General features: G+C 39.9%; 1 protein-coding gene and 1 non-coding gene across 2 annotated transcripts; one reads left to right on the top strand and one right to left on the bottom strand.

The window, feature by feature from the left end:
• Positions 1 to 96: 96 nt before the first annotated feature.
• grinaa (glutamate receptor, ionotropic, N-methyl D-aspartate-associated protein 1a (glutamate binding)) lies at positions 97 to 17963 on the top strand. Its single transcript, XM_038724070.1, has 7 exons — positions 97 to 253; positions 9212 to 9544; positions 10066 to 10181; positions 10304 to 10504; positions 11912 to 12040; positions 12478 to 12621; positions 16182 to 17963. Exons 2-7 carry the CDS (start codon positions 9241 to 9243, stop codon positions 16329 to 16331), a joined length of 1044 nt encoding a protein of 347 aa, XP_038579998.1. The 5' UTR covers positions 97 to 253; positions 9212 to 9240; the 3' UTR covers positions 16332 to 17963.
• Positions 5001 to 5072, bottom strand: trnae-cuc. The gene has a single exon. It is a non-coding gene; the product is annotated as a tRNA-Glu (tRNA).
• Positions 17964 to 18359: the final 396 nt, after the last annotated feature.

Genomic DNA, 18359 nt, shown 5'->3' on the forward strand with positions numbered 1-18359 from the left:
CATTTTTTAAAAAGATATTTAATACTGATGTAACATGTGTTGCGGTTGGTCACGGCGGAGCTGGTTTCGAGGTTCAGACCCCCCCTGGCTCGTTCCTAACAACACGGAGATTCCCACACACCACGTGACGGCGTCGTGTTGCGTCGTCAGCGGCTGCTCTAAAACCAGTTGTTATTTCAGTCTGTCCAGCGCTGGTGGAGGAGGAGGAGGGAGAGTTAATGTCGGCAGTTACTCTGAAAAAAACACATTAAAGGTAAGGATGAGTTTCGTGAGGACGTATTAGTGTTAGTAGAATTTAATTGTTTTCATGAAATGGCTGTGTGGCTGCGAGCACTGCTTTGGTTAGCGTCGGTCAGCATCGCCAACGGCCGCTTAACGTCTGGCAGAAAACGGAAATTTAACAAAACAGGAAACGTTAGCATTAGCAGAAAGGTATCTATATATCTAGAAACAGTAAGTCACAAAGAAAATAAATCTGGCTTTAAAATGAGCTGACAGCTCAGAACTGTAACGTTATATGTGGGGGCGCATCGCGTGGTCGTCGTCGTAAAAATATATATCTTGGATCGATTCGTCATGGCGAGCAGGGATACCGCACAATCTCTGACAGATGATCAGTATTTTTGTACAGTGACAATCTTGCTAGCTTGTGGCTGGTTATGTGTGAGTTTGATGTAACGGATCTTCGCAGTGTCGCATTTGACTGCGGTGGTGGTGAGGCCTAGATGATGCTGCGCCTCTACTGGTACACCATGAAAACGGGGCTTACTGTAAATGTTAGACTCATTTTTCAGATCCAGTATAACCTCTAAATAGATGTCTTACCCTGCATTTGGCCCAGATTGATGTTTGAGTTAGTCTCCCTTGCGTTTTGATGTGTTGTAAGTCTCTGTGCAGGACATTTTATTAAAATCTGTGGTGCTTTTCAGCTATAATATCAGTGATTTGTTTCCACCTGACCTAGCGGATATTGGCAACATATTATTATACTTTCTAGAATTGAAACGATGATTAGGTTAATCAACTATTTTGTTAGGGGATTAATTATAAATTTTCAAGCAAAAATGCCAACATTCAGTGGTTCCAGCTTCCCAAATGTTAATGTTTTGTAAGCCTTCTATGATAATAAAATTAAAGTTCTTTAGATTTTGAACAGTTGTTTGGACAAAGCAAGACCTTAAACGACTTCACCTTGGGCTTTAGAAAACAGGTTAGACAGGTATCAAGTAATTTCACTTAATTAGAGAAACAGGAAAATCAGAAAAATGCAGAAAAGATGTTGTGTATGTGAGGAATGTAAGGGTTTGTTCACACTGCAGGTAAATCAGATCTGTCCGCAGCGTTATTTGTATTATGTTCATTGGCTCTACTTCCCTGGCAGCTTGTTACTAGGACATGCATGATGATGCAAACTAGTTTGCTGTCTTTATAAGAAAGCTCTAAGTTGAGTTGCTGTACATAACTGGCTGCAGCTTCTTGATTTGTTGAGTCAGGGATTCTTTATGAACATTTTTTCATTGTTGATGGTTACAGTAAAACTATCATTAGTGAATAATCATTTAATGGAAGAAAAAGGTGAGGAGAGATCTAATAAGTGATTTAATGGATGTTTCTGCTGTGCTGTGCTGAGTTACAATCCGACTGTTAAACAGACTGAAATTGAGTCCAGGATTACTCAATTTCTATTGTAGTCATTGAAACTAACTGCCTCATCTTGCAAAAAGCATTTATGTATTTGTTCTGTTGATGGCGTATAGGAGAGGAGGGCTATTTAACATTTTGGATGACTGTTTTGCTTACACTTCAGTTCTGTTTGATAAGATTTGGATTTTCAAGGATCAGTGGGCTTATATTGACCAGTCGAGAACAATAAAGCTGAGCTATCTTGCCAACACCGCCTCCTGAAATTGGCAACTGCTTACACATTGTAAGGAATGAATAGTCAATTTCATCTCTAAGCTAGTGATAAACAAGCGCTTTGTTAAAAACTGTGCTCCAGCAGTGTGTCACTTCCACAAGGATTTTTAATTTTTTTTTAAACAAAATACTTTCAATTTGTAATGACATTTATTTCTTGTTATTATAACATGGCCCCTTATTTTGTTTCAACAAGAAAACATCCTTATAATAAAATGTTAATAGATAAGCTTGTATTAAAACCATAAACTTGCTTGTCGTTATAATGAGAAATAAACAGTCAGCACAAGAAAACACAATAACATATTGTTCAAAATATGATATTTAAGCAAAAATATCTATCCTGTTATAAAGGGAAATTAAGATGTCTTTTGTGGTGGCAGCAGTATGTTGCAATACTATGCTAACCTACCTAAAGTGCAGCCTTCTGTCACAAGGCCAAGGTCCAAGTGACAATTTCGTAATAGGACTCAAAATGTTATCATTGTGCACTGAGGGCTTTGAGGAGTTGGTGCGGTGTGTGTGAGACAACCATGTGAAATTTTTTTTTTTAACCCCCACCGGTTGCAAAACTCTGTCACTCATCATGTGACTGTGAAACAGCATTTTGCATGTCACAGTGAAGTCCTGAAGTGTTAGTTTGTAGCTTTAATAATTGCATGTTCAAACATTGTATACTTGATCTTTAAAATTAATGGAATCTTAATTTTATTTTCCCTCTTAAGTTATCCTCCATCAGAGATTCCTTCTGCTTCCTACTTTTAATGTCTTGTGGCACCACATTATGTTAACATGTTGACCTCTGTGTGGGCCTCCCTGCTTTGTCTGGCAGTTCCTGTTATGTCACTGCTTATCGTGGTGATGTTCAGGCATGCACATAGCATGTTGTATATGGGTTTGTTGAGGTATTGTGCTAGCCACTGAATCCTACCCTTTAACCTAATTCCCCTAGCGATAGCTATCAGCAGCAGCCGGGATAGTGGCACTGTCGTTATCCACAGCGTCAGGATGTCTCTCCTAAGAGGATTTGAGATCTCCCACATAATGCTCGTAAATCTGCACAAACAGTGCCTCAAACTAACTCGCCACTCTTTAAAAAAAAACAAAAAAAACAGTTAAAAAAAAAATGTTGACTGTATATACTTTCACCACTTCTCAATGGAATTGAAACTTGTGGTTGTTGAATTGAACTTTTGCACTTGTGAGATGATTGGCTTGCAGAGACTGATGTCCTTTACTTAAGGCCTTTAACCTTTTTCTTTTTTCCCCCGATTTTTACTTTATTAAATCAAGTACAACTATCAATGTCTTAAGACATATACATTTGTTGTCAAATTATCAGAGGAGAAGGCCGTCTCTACTGATCTAGCTGTCGTGACTTCATGCACATAATTCAACATTAGTGTCCCATTCTCTTGACTGTGTGCTGTGTTACTCTGCAGGTCATACACATGAAAAGCTACAAACAGACCAGTACGGATCAGTTCACTACTAAAAACCACTGTCGAGGTGAAGTTACTGTTAAACATGACTTACAGAGTTAGTTGAAGTTTTTGTTTTACACATGTGACAAGATTACCCTCGTGTGATGCATAGCAGTGGAGCACACTAGAGCTGAAATGATTGATTGACAGAAAAATGATGTGCAACTATTTTAAGAAATGCCAAATATTCCCTAGTTACAATGTGTCAATTGTGAGGTTGCCTTTCTTTGTAATAATATAAACGGAATATCTTTGAATCTCATGATTGTTAGTTAAAGACCTAGAGCGCAGTTTAATGCTTCTTTCATCAGTAAGATCATTTTCATATTTGAATTTAGTCTTACTGCCCAGCCCTAACATCAATGGCAAATCCTCTCAGGTGTCGAGTTACAAACTGAAATGTTTTACATGGACATTGAACAGGGAGGGGATCACATGCATTGACAGTGTATGTCACATGATTAGTTAAGGACTCCTGGGTTATTCAGTTAGTTCTTCATGTTAACTGATAACTTGTGGTACACAAGCAAAAGCAAATAAAACCTTTGTTGTATTACTGAGTAGGGTGTGTCTGTTCAGATCAAGAGAGTGATCCTTTTCAAGCTAAACTGATATTGACTACAGTACATACATTTCACTGACAGATTAATGGATTTTCAAGTAATTCAGCAAAACTGCTGTACTCAGTGTACTGTATGCCCCCCCCCGAACACCACCATTGTTGTCTGGGAGGGATTTGGCTCCTCAGACAATGATTGTAATCTGTTATGATCTTAATGGCGACTGTCAGTATGAAGCAGAGCCAGCACTTGCCATGTTTGTGTTCGGTCTCTCGCTGCACTGTCCTAGTGATGGACAGACGGGGATCACAGTGGAGTCTGCATAAGTTTGCCAGGGTGAAATAGAGCAGAGTTGCATAACGCCCAGTTTGGTGTGGCCTGGAAAGAGGGGAAGAGAAGGACAGAAGGATTGTAAACATAGTTTATAGCTATGTAACCTACCACTGAGTGGATCTTTTTGTACTCCAGTGTATTTCTTTGATTGGTGGTGTGCTTCTCCGTGTATGAACTGTCTGCACAGCTGTATTGTATATACATGCGGCAGCTCTAGCACAGGCCTATGCGCCAATGTAAAGTTAGTCTGCTGCCCACTCAAGCTCTTCTTTTGAAGTCAGCAATTAGGGGAATGGCTTTTGGCTGTCATCCTGTTCAGCTAAAGTTTTCCTCTGCGGACTGTAGGCCTTTATGTGAAACCTGCATAGCGCATTTGAAAGTGCCAACCAACCTTATAAATCTGACCTCACTTGGAGAGAGATTTCCATTTTCTAGTGTGCAGCGCTGAGTCACATGTCACATATTTATTTCTTTAGTCTTAGTCCTATGTCAAATGTCCGTGTTAGTTTTTTATTATATTTAGTCAACCTCATCAAATTTTAGTTTACTAAAAGTCTGAGCACGTCAGTTTTACCCTAGTCAGTGAAAGCCAACTATTTTAGGATACTTTTAGTTACATTTACATTTACTCATTTGGCAGAAGCTTTTATCCAAAGCGACTTCCATTTGAGGAACAACATACAAGCATCAACAGAGAAAATTCCTGTTCCCTGACCGGGAATCGATCCCGGGCCGCTGCAGTGAGAGCGCTGAATCCTAACCACTAGACCACCAGGGATTGAAAACTGTCGACATTTTAGTCTGGTTTACTCATCAGAGTTTATTGAACATTTCAGTCAATCTCGTCTAGCCAAAACCAGTAATTATATGTAACTGTAGTCATACTTATTTCACATTATCTGATGAAAAACACAGGTTGAATGATTCACAACACTGCCTACGTACTAGTTTCCTTAAAGTAAACAACCAAATATTTTGTTAAACCTTCTCAATTTCTTTGTGCTGAGCCTTAAAGGTACAATGTGAAGGATTTGGTAAGAATTTTAGTTTAATTAACATTATTTACAGAATGTGAAGAATTAACCTTTCTATGTACTGTGTTAAAGAGAGATCGACAGAAATTAATATTATAATATAAAAATAATAATGTTAACCTGCGAGCCACGGGTCGTCTTGTGTTGTTAAAACCACTTGATAGTGAGTCACTGTAGCGTCCAGACTAGGGCTGGCCCGAATGTCTTATTTGTTTTTTTGGGGGGGTTTTTTGAGCTTGGACGCTTTAATAGTAATTGACAGCGGGCATGGGTGCGTAAGTCTGTCTGCATGTGTGAGAGAGAGAGAGAGCACTCCGTTTGTAACCACTTTTTTGTGGAGAGTTCGCTATACATTTTTTAAGGGCAAGGTTTATTACGTGTATATCTGTAAACAATCTTACTTAGTAATGTAAGATTAACTGTGTCACTGCTGCAATTAGTAAATCATGCAATTCCTGCACAATACGGCACTCCTTTTGTTGGGAGCATGTGGCCAAGAATTACACCAGGGCTCCAGACTAACTTTTTTCACCTCCGTCCTGGAACTGTCCTGAAAAACAATTTGAACCATCCTGAAGTTAATGTAAAGCGTCCCAAAATCAAAATGTTGTTTCTTTACTTTGTTATTATCCTCTATAGTTGTTAGTGACATAATAAATGATGATAAATTGATAAAATTGATAAAATAAATAATATTTATTTTGCTTGATTCAAACAAAAAGATTTAAAAATAAAACTGAAAAGTTATCTGTATGGGGCACCTTTTTACCTCGATGATAAATGATTTAATTTTAATTCAGTTAGAAATTCCTGTACTTTAATAGCTCCTGGGTTTCAGCAGGTTTTCTGCTCATGTTCAAAACTTTCTGCATATTCAGAATCTCTCCCACATATCTGTATTCTCTGACGTGTCCTTAAAAAAATCATAACATTATGAGACTAATATCATTATTTAATGAAAATTCATAATATAATTTTTAAATGTCTACCTGACCTATACTCTGCTGTGCTCCCCTTCAGACTGTACTGAATGAGACAAGTGCACTGCACTTCATCGGAGGTAGAAACCGAAACCAACACTACATAACGTGATCAGGCAGAAATCTCAGCACAAATCCACATGTTAACTTGTGCAGCGCCGATAAAGTGCAGCTCACAGTCCCAAACAGAGCCAGATTGTGCTTCAGGTTTTAGATGGTTATAATGCAAAACTGTAACAGCGAGTCTGCTGGCTGTGTCTCAGCGTGCGCTGGGGTGGGAGGGGTTACTTTACTATCACGCCGTATGCCGAGTTGCATTATCTGCGTGGAGATGTTCAACGTTATCAGGATATAGGATGTGTGGCACTTTAAAGCGTTATCCTACAAAGCGCGATTGAGAGATCAGCAAGCCGTTTGTGACTGAGAGGATAGATGGACCTGTACTGCGGGAACTGGTGTGCAGCCAGCTAGTGTTAGTGACTGTAGTAACAGCATGAGGAGACACGCTCCGTTGTAGTCAGCGCTCAGGTCGGTTCAGTTTGTCATTTACTAAGTGATAGTAATAAAAAAAACACACCTTTCGTCCCAGATGCATCCTATAGATTATTTCTCTTCATTCCAAACACATTTTCTATTGTCCCCAGCATGACAAGACGCTGTTAGTCTCGAGCCCTGATTACACATTGTACCTTTTTAATGTGTCTCTTCAGGTTTGTGGTACCAGCTATTTTATGACCACTTTACTTCCCTGCATTCAGTTTTTTTCTCCTCATTGTATTGAAAATGGGCCCAAATATCAACTTCGTTTCTTTCTCCCAAGCCCATATTGTTAACTTTAACTTGGTTTCTGTAAACGCAACAGATACGCTCTCATTTTAATCTATTCAGCTGTCTGTCTGCACCGGCTCCGTGCAGGCTCACGTCTCAGCTGTGTCTCACGGCCTGTGTGACCGTTTAAGTGGTGGCTAGAATAACTGGTGATAGTCCCACATGTGCCGCAGGCGTGGCTTCAGAATCCACTGACTGCTAACCAGGAAATATGTTATAATAAATTTGTTTATCTATGTAATGTATCCATATCTAGATATATGCTTCTGAATGTAGTTTGTAGGCTACATCGTTAGGTGTAGGCTATACGATGTAGCATAACTGATGTGAAAGTAGGTTGAACAGAGATTACAAATAAAATGTGAGTGAATCGTGTTACTGTAGCCATACAATATATAGCTGGACAACATATTTTAGAAATAATGGCTGTATTTCCTACCTGTCACTATTAAGACAAAATGTTTGACAATCATCTGCTTTTTTCCCCCCTTTCAGTTGAGTGAAGTAGCCTAGGCTATCTGCAGTCTGTAGCAAACAGCGGGAGACTTTAGCCTACTACTGTAGAGGTTGTAGGCTACACTTTGGAATGAAATCATTCAAATCATAGTGTGTTCTGAAATATGTTGTCCAGCTATATATTGTTTGGCTACAGTAACACAAAAAATTGTAATACTACTCAATCTCCTCACGATTAATTGTCATGTTGGTTTTTACGACTGTTTTGCAAGTTATTGGTTTAAGAGAAAAATAACAAAACTTTATTAAATCGTATACAATATAGCCTTATGATTCATTCAAACAACAAAGAAGTGATTCATTTTGTTCTTATAACATTTTAAAGGTTTTAAAATACTGATACTGAATAATTGATTTGATTTTGTCATGAATGAATGTGCTGTTTGCTTCTGCATGTTTAAAAACACAAAGACAGGGAGGGACTCATTGCAGATATTGATTAGCATTTACAGTAGCCAATAGCGCTGAATGTGTGTTACGCCTCCCCATCCTACTCTGTGCAGACTGGTTCAGTTTTCACTGAGTGAACACTACGGCCAGACTGGGACCCAACACAGCCTCTGAGACTAACAGAGGCCAGTTTAGTGACAGGGAATACAGGACCGAGGTGGTTTTCTTGACGGGTTTGGTTCTTTGCATCTTTGCAGAGGTGTCACATTAAACAGAATACACTCCCCAGGTGCTCCGAGCTCCCAGTCCAGGCTGAGTTAGCTATGACCACTAGGCTAACTGAGCTAATTAGATAACGGCAGATAGTTAGCCATGGTTAGCAGTTACTTTAATAACAAGTAACACTTTGTGTTCATCAGGAACCTCCGTAAATCACAGAAAGTGAACTTTTGTCACCTCTATAAGCTGAGGGATAAGACTGATGTCAGCTAAAAGGTAGAAGAAGGAAAATGCAGTAACGGGTGATGGTGCTTGCCTACTTGACCTTAATGTTTCCACACCTGACCTTAAACACAGGATATATCATGACGTATAATCAACCAAATGACCATTACCTATCAATCAGCACATTCAAATCTCAGACAAGCGTTTATACTATTACAGTGATTTAACTAATACTTAACTTGCCACTAACTAAGCTTTGTTTTTTTGGCAGCTTTGACAATCATTGAGACCTCCATTAAGATTTAGGTTTTATCTGCTATTTGAGTGAATACAAGACATATTTTAACAAAATCAAAATCAATCCAAAAAAAGCAAGGTAAACAAGCATAAAATGATGATATAGCTGGAATTTAGTTTGTGAAATAGAACGGCAATGTGCTGTAGCTCTGCTCCACACCTCTATCCTCTCCCTGCTGCATTGTCACCTTTTTAATCAGGCAGATGCAGTGCTTGTGTCTTTGCCAGTCTCGCCTAGATAGTGTACCGTCATTACTTTTTCTCTGCTTCCTTCTGGCACATTTGAGTTGTAATAAAGATGTTGAAATTGTGTGAATATTCAGTGTGAACATAAGTTTAAGATTTAATTTCCTTACCTGTATGTTTGTGCTGGATACTATGTTGTTGTTTTTTTAAGTGAACTTTTCCTATTTCTCTTCTTTTCATAGATTGATCTAGCAGCAAAGTGAGCCATACCATGTCTCAGGACAAAAGTGGATACCCTGTTATGGGTGAGACCAACCCACTTCATAACAACGTCTATGGACCCCCTCAGCCAGGTTTCGGTATGCCCCCTCCTAACTATAGTCAAGCCCCAGGGGGACCGTACCCACCAGCAGCTGGCTATGGACAACCAGGTTTCCCCCAAGCAGGCCCAGGTTTCGCCCCTGGTCCCTACCCTCAGATGCCTTACCCTCAGATGCCCTACCCTCAGGGGCCCTACCCTCAGGGGCCTTATCAGCAAGGACTCGCACAGCCAGGCTTTGCAGGTGACAGCACAGGTGAGTGTTTAAGTAAAGAGAGGCCTATATGACATTTCTCTTTCTGTGCTATCTTAATCTTTTGTTATTAGATACCTGAATGTATCACAGAGGCGATAAACCAGGACATAGCCAAATAACGGGCTGTACCTGAAAGTAAGCACATCATGCCATTTGACACTGCTTATTATCAATTTTCAGTTACAAAACAAACACAAAAACGATGTGCTCATCTAAAGTAGTGTTCATTTATTACCTTAACATATCTTTTCCTCTTTGTGCCATAAAGCTGTCTCAGTTTTACTGTGTAAAGGGATTTACACACTGTATACTCGATGTTAAAAACCGTAAAAGCACTTTTTATCCAGCAAGGAAACACGTTACTGGCTCCACTTTACATAAATCTTACCACAGATGACTGGGCAATCAATCAGATGATCAATACTAAAGTCAGTGTGCCGAAAACACCACAGACGTGTCCATTTGTTTAGTCTAGTTGATTTTTAAACCCTAATTGACGTCCTGTTATTGTTGGTCACCAGCACCTCCCGGCAGCCCTGGTTACCATGGTGATGGGCCTCCATCTTACTACGACAATGAGGAGTTCACCAGCTCAAGCTTTGAGGATAAGAGCATCCGACAAGCCTTCATCAGAAAAGTAGGTCCTTTACCTTGTCGGATAAATTAAATGGGTCAGATAAAGATGCACGTATCGTGTGTAATATAAGGTAATATCGGAGCATAATGTTTTCATCTCACCTAATACCTCTTTCCGACCAGGTCTTCCTGGTTCTCACAGTGCAGCTACTGGTCACTTTCTCCTTCGTTGCCGTCTTCACCTTTGTCGACGACGCCAAGCTGTTTGTGCGACGCAATCCGTGGACATACTATGTGTCCTACGCAGTCTTCTTCGTGTCTCTGATTGTCCTCAGCTGCTGTGGAGATTTCCGCCGCAAGCACCCCTGGAACCTGGTTGCACTGGTAAGAACTTGTCCTAATACCAAACCATAAAAAAGTATGGATTACCCATTGTAAAAGTCTGTTTATGTAATGAATAAACTAATTCATGACTTCTCACGTGTACATGCTGTGTTTCACTATATTTATATAAGCTGATTTTTAGATTTAAAAAAGTAAATTTCCCTTTACCCCCCCAAATTCTGAAATAGCATTTACGTGGCCCTTTCTAAGCATTTAGGCACACTTCAGATAAGACGAGAAGGCACCTTGATCTCTTGGACAATTCTCACAATTTTCTGATTCTTTAAAGCCTAAATAATTGAGTCATCAAGAAGATAATGGACAGATAAATTGGCTTTGTTCATGGAAGACATTTGACATGTCACAGTAGCAAAAGCATAGGTGTAAATAATGAAATGACGGAAGGCTAAATTCCATTTAGCTGCTTCAATTTCAGGGTCCTGGTATTGTACATGCAAGACCACCGTCATGGCTTACTGGGACACTTGAATAGAAAATAGCCATGTATAATTAGTAACACCCTTTCTTTTCCTACAAGTCAAAATGTATGTGCTGTGAAAAAGGGCTATACGTTTGTTATCGTTCAGTATTTAAATGCTTAATTAAACAATCAAAAACGTTACAGGCAAGCTAATACTTATGTCGATATTGATCACTTTAATTTACATGAACTAGCCTTTATTTATTGCTGTGTTTCAGAAAACATCCATCTAACAGATAGCAAGCAAACATATGTTTTTGCTGAGCAATAAAACAATAATGATAATTATTGCGATATAATTTTCCTAAATCAATATAACAAATGTTCTTTGTTTAATTCATTTGAATCATGAATGAATTAGCACTTAATTTTTCTATTTTGTTGAGGAAAAAGGGACTGAAAAGATTTTACTTAATTTTACTCATGAATATTTGTTGAAAAAATATTTTGTTTTGAATTTCCTGCCTCAGATTTGTTAAGTGATCCACTGTTTGGTGGTGTTTGCCATGTTCTGACCATAGAGAAAAGTTTAAAACAAAAAATTAACCATCTGGTTTCTACATTTGCTCTGGAGCAATCAGTTTAAAATCAGCCTTAAAACTTGAAATAAATAATGATTTGACATGTAATGTGATAATTATCGATATTAAGTGATATCAAATTTTTTATCATGATAACATTTTTGGCTAATCGGCCAGCCCTATATCCTTATAATACAGACAATAGAAAGTAATGTGTATCAATAACTGTATACATATTAATTGTGTAACTAGATCTTTGCAAATATAAAACACTAGTTGGCACTCTTCATCCCCAGGCTGCTACGGCACATTTTAAAAGGGTGAATCTACAACATGTCACCTGAATCTACAACACGTAATGTGCGTCATAAGTGATGTTAATTTACTGTTTTCTGTGTCTTGCAGTCCATCCTGACCCTAAGCCTGTCCTACATGGTGGGCATGATTGCCAGTTTTTATGACACGGAGACTGTCATCATGGCCGTGGGCATCACTGCAATGGTCTGCTTCACTGTCGTCCTCTTCTCACTACAGGTCAGCACACACCAACAGCTGCCTGGATAAATGGATTTAAAAGTCTACACGCACAGACATCGTTCCTATTGTTCTATGTTAATTGAGTTGTTGGGGGAGCAACCACATCACAGACTCAATAAATTAGACAAAAACAGTAACTTTACATGTAAATAGACTGTATTATAGTATTTTCCACGTGTGTATAAATAGTAAAACAATATTTTTTACATCCTAGTACTGTTGTATTATAATGTATAATAATAGGATGAAAAAGGATACCATACATGTGGGGTAAAGAGATTTTTAAAAGGGCTAAACGAAGAGACAGAAATGGATACAATTAAAACGACTGCGTTTGAAAGAGATTTCAATAAACCCTTTAAGGGGTGGGTTTTATGTCTTATCACAATTTATATTTTCCAACATCTTGTCTTTTCTCTTCATCTTCACCACAGAGCAAGTATGACTTCACTTCCTGTCGCGGCGTGCTGTTTGTGTGCCTGATGGTGCTGTTGCTCTTCTCCATCCTCTGCATCTTCATCCGTCACAGGATCCTGCACATTGTCTATGCCTCACTGGGGGCCCTGCTCTTCACCTGCGTAAGTTTCACACACAATGACAGCCCTTTTCAGTGGCTGTTACTTGTATTCAGTTTTAGCCATTATGTGTAAAGTTTAAGATTTAGTGCTACAGTAATGATCACTTGGATGTCATTACTTGAGGAAGGGCTGTTAATTTTATCCAGTAATTTGATATTTTTTGGGTAATGGCGTCCAGTCATCTGGATACAGTTACTACACAGTCATCACCATTGGCATACAGACAGTTTTCCACCTTCCAGTGAACTTTATTCTGCCAAATAAGGGATAATTAGATCTGCAGGACGTTTAAAGAGTAAAGCGCAAACCGGGTAGGAAAAAGATTCATGCTTAGTAAGAGGAAAGTGGGACACTAACTTTGCTATTAAGATCTGAATATATAACCAAGAGCCAAACTCAACCAAAACAGATGTTAAAACACTACGAAGATTTTATTATATAGAGGGTAAAATACCGCCATGTGATGAACTGGTGACCTGTCCAAGGTCTACCCCACCTCTCGCCCAATGTCAGCTGGGAAACCTGGTAAAACTTAGTGCCAGGTTAATTTAAACAAACAAAAGCGCAACAAAGCAACACACGGTGGTGCTGGGGACCAGCAAGATGCAAGCAGTCAGGCCCACAACAATCAGGAAGGGGTGGGTAGGGCTGTCGCGGTGAAATAATATCCACCACGGCAATATGTTGGGGCTCAACAGCGCGGTATGCGGTATTATTGCATTTTTCATCAATGAAGTAATTTGGTGGCATATAGCAGAGTTAGAGTGTCTGCATCTGTCACCTCACTGCACAGCGAGCCGCTAACAGCAGCTTTATGGTCTGAGCAAGCTAGCTGCTGCGTGCTAGTCAACAACATTGCCATTTACCGTGTCTTTTTCAGACATAGTAATATCATTACCTTCAGGGCATGTCTATCAAGTCAATTTACATACCGCAGCAACGCGCGTGTGTCTCCCGGTGTGGAGCAGAATGGCTGTCCACAGCTATCCACTGCGCTGAAGTAACGTTATAACTAAATTTACACAGAAACCAACATAGAAAAACAGCTGCAGGCTTCCGACACACTATGCTCCTTAGTTAGTGAGATTCAAATGAGGCTTACTGTCCACAGTTTCTCCATAGACTATCCTTCAGGATCACAACGTTAGTCCAACATCGCCGAGCGTGCTAGCCACATTAGCTGAGCAATATGCTAATGCGAAGTTAGCTAACCTTTAAAATAAACAGTAAAACAACACAACACTTACAGCTTCAGAGTTTGGAGTTAGGTCACGTACAGCCCATGTTATGGTTGTGGAACTTTTGAAACACTCATTAAGTTAACACACCCTGAAGTGTACAGTATGACCATTGCGGTTGTTGCAGTGCTTGCCATCCTCCGCGGTAGGCTTGACCAATAGTGCGGTATTTTAATTATGCGGTTATCACGACAGACCTAGGGGTGGGTTATATGCAATCTGGAGACAGTGGCCAGCAGCCTCTGATTTCCCTGATGGGCTCGGCTCCACTCCACCGGGAAGTACATCCTGCAACAAGACACAGAGATACACACAAACACCCTGGCAGAGGCCCTGGGGCCATCACAATGACAGTCATGCTACAGTAATCTACCAGGAATGTGCGCCTAAAAATCTTCCTTATGATGATAATTAGTCTCTTAGCTGACGCCTTTATCCAAAGCGACTTACAATTGCTAAATAGATCAGAGGTTGCACGACTCTGGAGCGGGGGTTAACATCTTATCCACTGTTCCATTGCCACCTCATATCACTAACCAGCTTATTGCAAATGGAAAGAAAAAAAAATTACACACACACACACAACCCTCTTAGGCATGGAGCTTCACAAGTTGCCACTGGGGTCCTCTTCCACTCCTCCTGATGAGATCACGGAGCTGGTGGATGTTAAGCGCTCCTCCACCTTCCATTTGAGGATTCCCCACAGATGCTCAATAGGGCTTAGGTCTGGAGACATGCTTGGCCAGTCCATCTCCTTTACTCTCAGCTTCTTTAGCAAAGCAGTGGTTCTCTTGGAGGTGTGTTTTGGGTCGTTATCATGTTGGAATACTGCCCTTCCAGTCTCCAAGGGGAGGGGATCATGCTCTGCTTCAGTGTGTCACAGTACATGTTGGCATTCATGGTTCCCTCAATGAGCTGTAGTTCCCCAGTGCCGGCAGCAGTCATGCAGCCCCAGACCATGACACTCCCACCGCCATGCTTGACTGTAGGCAAGACACACCTGTCTTTGTACTCCTCACCTGGTTGCTGCCACACACGCTTGACACCATCTGAACCAAATAAGTTTATCTTGGTCTCATCAGACCACAGGACATGGTTCCAGTAATTCATGTCCTTAGTCTGCTTGTCTTCAGCTTGTTTGCGGGCTTTCTTGTGCATAATCTTTAGAAGAGACTTCCTTCTGGGACGACAGCCATGTAGACCAAATTGATGCAGTGTGCGGCATGTGGTCTGAGCACTGACAGGCTGACCCCTGACCCCTTCAACCTCTGCAGCAATGCTGGCAGCACTCATACATCTGTTTCCCAAAGACAACCTCTGGATATGATGCTGAGCATGTGCACTCAACTTCTTTGGTCGACCATGGAGAGACCTGTTCTGAGTGGAACCTGTCCTGTTGAAACGCTGCGTGGTCTTGGCCACCGTGCTGCAGCTCAGTTTCAGGGTCTTGGCAATCTTCTTACAGCCTAGGTCATCTTTATGTAGAGCAGCAATTCTTTCTTTCAGATCCTCAGAGTTCTTTGCCATAAGGTGCCATGTTGAACTTCCAGTGACCAGTATGAGGGAGTGTGAGAGTGATAACACCAAATGTAACACACCTGCTCCCCATTCACACCTGAGACCTTGTAACACTAACGAGTCACATGACACCTGGGAGGGAAAATGGCTAATTGGGCCCAATTTTGACATTTTCAATTAGGGGTGTACTCACTTTTGTTGCCAGCGGTTTAGACATTAATGGCTGTGTGATGTGTTATTTTGAGGGGACAGCAAATTTACACTGTTATACAAGCTGTACACTCACTACTTTACATTGTGGAAAAGTGTAATTTCTTCAGTGTTGTCACATGAAAAGATATTCAAATATTTACAAAAATGTGAGGGGTGTACTCACTTTTGTTAGACACTGTGTTTGTGTGTGTGTGTGTGTGTGTGTGTGTTAGGTCTGAACGATTAATTGCATTTGCGATATTATCACAATATTATAAACGAGATTTTCTAATTGCAACGGCTGCGATTACACTCTGGTCTGCAGAGGAAGCATCAACTTCGCACATTACGCTGTACCTTGACTTGTTGTTGTACAATGGCCTTAAACTTGACAGAAGCAGCATTACAGAAACTTTAGTGTCACACAGTGAATGTCTGTCCCGAGTTACAGCCTGGTTACAGCCAGTGCTGCTCACCAGCATCGGATGCTGCGGAGGGGGTGTGTGCGCGCACCATATTCATAATGAAAATACATATTTATGTCATTCATCTTTGATCTCAAGTGTAGACATCTCTTGATGACTAATGCCATCCTTTTTTTCTTCTCTGCAGTTTTTGGCCGTGGACACTCAGCTTCTCCTGGGCAACAAGAAGCTGTCCCTGAGTCCAGAGGAGTACATTTTTGCTGCTCTCAACCTCTACACTGACATCATCAACATATTCCTCTACATCCTGGCTATCGTGGGACGCTCCCGTGAATGAGGCCCCACCTTCAAGATAACAGGAGGGAGATAGAGAACTCCTCCCTTTATTGTGAAATGTTGCTAACATGGCCGTTGCTCTCAAACTCCCTTAACTTTTTCTTTCACTTGTTTTCATTATACTCCTCGTCTCTTCTCCTGTCACACACAGTTTTTTTTAAAACATAGTTGGTCTGTGCAGGAGATGCAGCCTGTCATAAAATACAGCTGAAAGGGACACTATTTTACACAAATCTTGCCATCAGTGACAGAATGCATTGATCTGTCTTTTCCTCAATTTTGACCACTCTGCTTGTTTTAACTGGTCTCTGCTTCTACTAACAACGACATTATATGTACACACACACACCCCTCCAGTTTGGCTCGGCACAGACAGTATAAAACGTGTTATCTTTGGGTGATATTAAACAGAAAAAGAGTGGGGAAGGTGCCGGTAGTGCTTGATATTGATGTAAACCAGCTTTTCCTGAAGAGAAGATGTTAGTGCTAGAAATTGAATCTCCTTCAATCTGTCTCTTTCCCCAAACTTATCTCTCCCTTTCAGTCTGCTGGTGTAAAGTAACTCTGCATGGCAACATTGGAAACAACAGAGGAATATGTGTAGCTTGCTTGTCACAGCTGTAAATAGTAAATTGTGTATTACTGTATATGATACCACTATACCCCCCCCCCCCTGAAAGGCATGCTGGAGTGATCCATATGGATATGTTGCTTTTTGGGAGAAATATGCTCTGATATCAGAACTCCGCTTACCCACTATAGTAACTAAAATCTTTTAATGGCAGAAGATTAAAGATCAGTGTTTGATGTGTATGACAAACATGAAGATTAATATTTCTAAAGTATATATTCTTATGGAATATCTTATTAAAAGGAATAAAACGTTTGTTCTGAAATTTCTTTTCAATGATCCAAAGCTGAGCCCCTTACGTTCTTCCTTTCTTTTTTTCCCCCATCTCTGGTCATTAATGTGAAGTGCAAATTTTGTGCTGTATTTATTTCTTCTTATTACAACTAATGTGAATTACTTTTCAAGTATTGTTTTTTATGACCACATTTATACCAAGCTAATCCAAGTATCACAGCTTCTGAATTGATGGACTCCAGCCTTGTAGGAAATGGTACTTATCTATTTATTGATTGATGTAGATAACAGTTTTGCTTTGAAGTTACTATAAGCAAACACAGACGTTGAGGGTGAAACTACAACATACTGGTCACATGCTTGCTCAAAAAAGTGACAGCAACATGCACTGGAAGCCAAAACACACACAACTTGAATGATATATTTAACATTTTTTATTCTGTGATTTCTGTTTTGATTTTTCACTTCTTGCATGACCCTCTCCTCTCATATGCATGTGCGATAATGCACACGGTACAGGTATTCCTGTTATGGAAAGACGCAGTGTTTGGCAGCCCTGTTAGACTTTTTTTAACTCCTGTGTTTGTATCTCACTAATGTGTACATGTGTATAGAACTCCTAAGTGGTTTGATGTGTATAGATTAAGTAATTTTGGGGCTTTTTGGTCTGTTTGCATTGTATATTTGCATTAAATAGAAGTGGAACCACATTCCCCTACACTGCTGTTAGCTTTTCATTAAAACTGATACAATAAAGGTGTTGAACTTTGTGTTTTCATTTACATTATATCTGTTAGACTGTGAAATCATATTTCTGATAAAACTAAACCGGATGGATTGTAATTACTGCACCCTGACCAATAAATCGGCATAGCCAATAATATCAGCGGGTTTAACATTAAGAGATGCAACATAAGCGTATACAGTCTGTTGGCCAATACATAGCAAAGTCAGTACAAAATGCCAAAGATATGTTTGAATTAAAATATAAACATTGTCGCCACTTTGTAGGTTGTAAGCCATAGAGATGAGGTTTTATTCTTCCCAAAGCATATGGGTCACACTTCTTAACTAAGGTTTTGTTATGTCATATGTTTTTGTAAAAAAAAAACAATCAGCCAATTTAGCATGGTTGTTTTTTCCTTTTTAATAACGACATAAACC

Source organism: Micropterus salmoides, unplaced genomic scaffold (genome assembly GCF_014851395.1).
Source record: "Micropterus salmoides isolate LMB-PRFRI ecotype aquatic unplaced genomic scaffold, ASM1485139v1 Ms_hic_scaffold_17, whole genome shotgun sequence".
Taxonomy (NCBI): domain Eukaryota; kingdom Metazoa; phylum Chordata; class Actinopteri; order Centrarchiformes; family Centrarchidae; genus Micropterus; species Micropterus salmoides.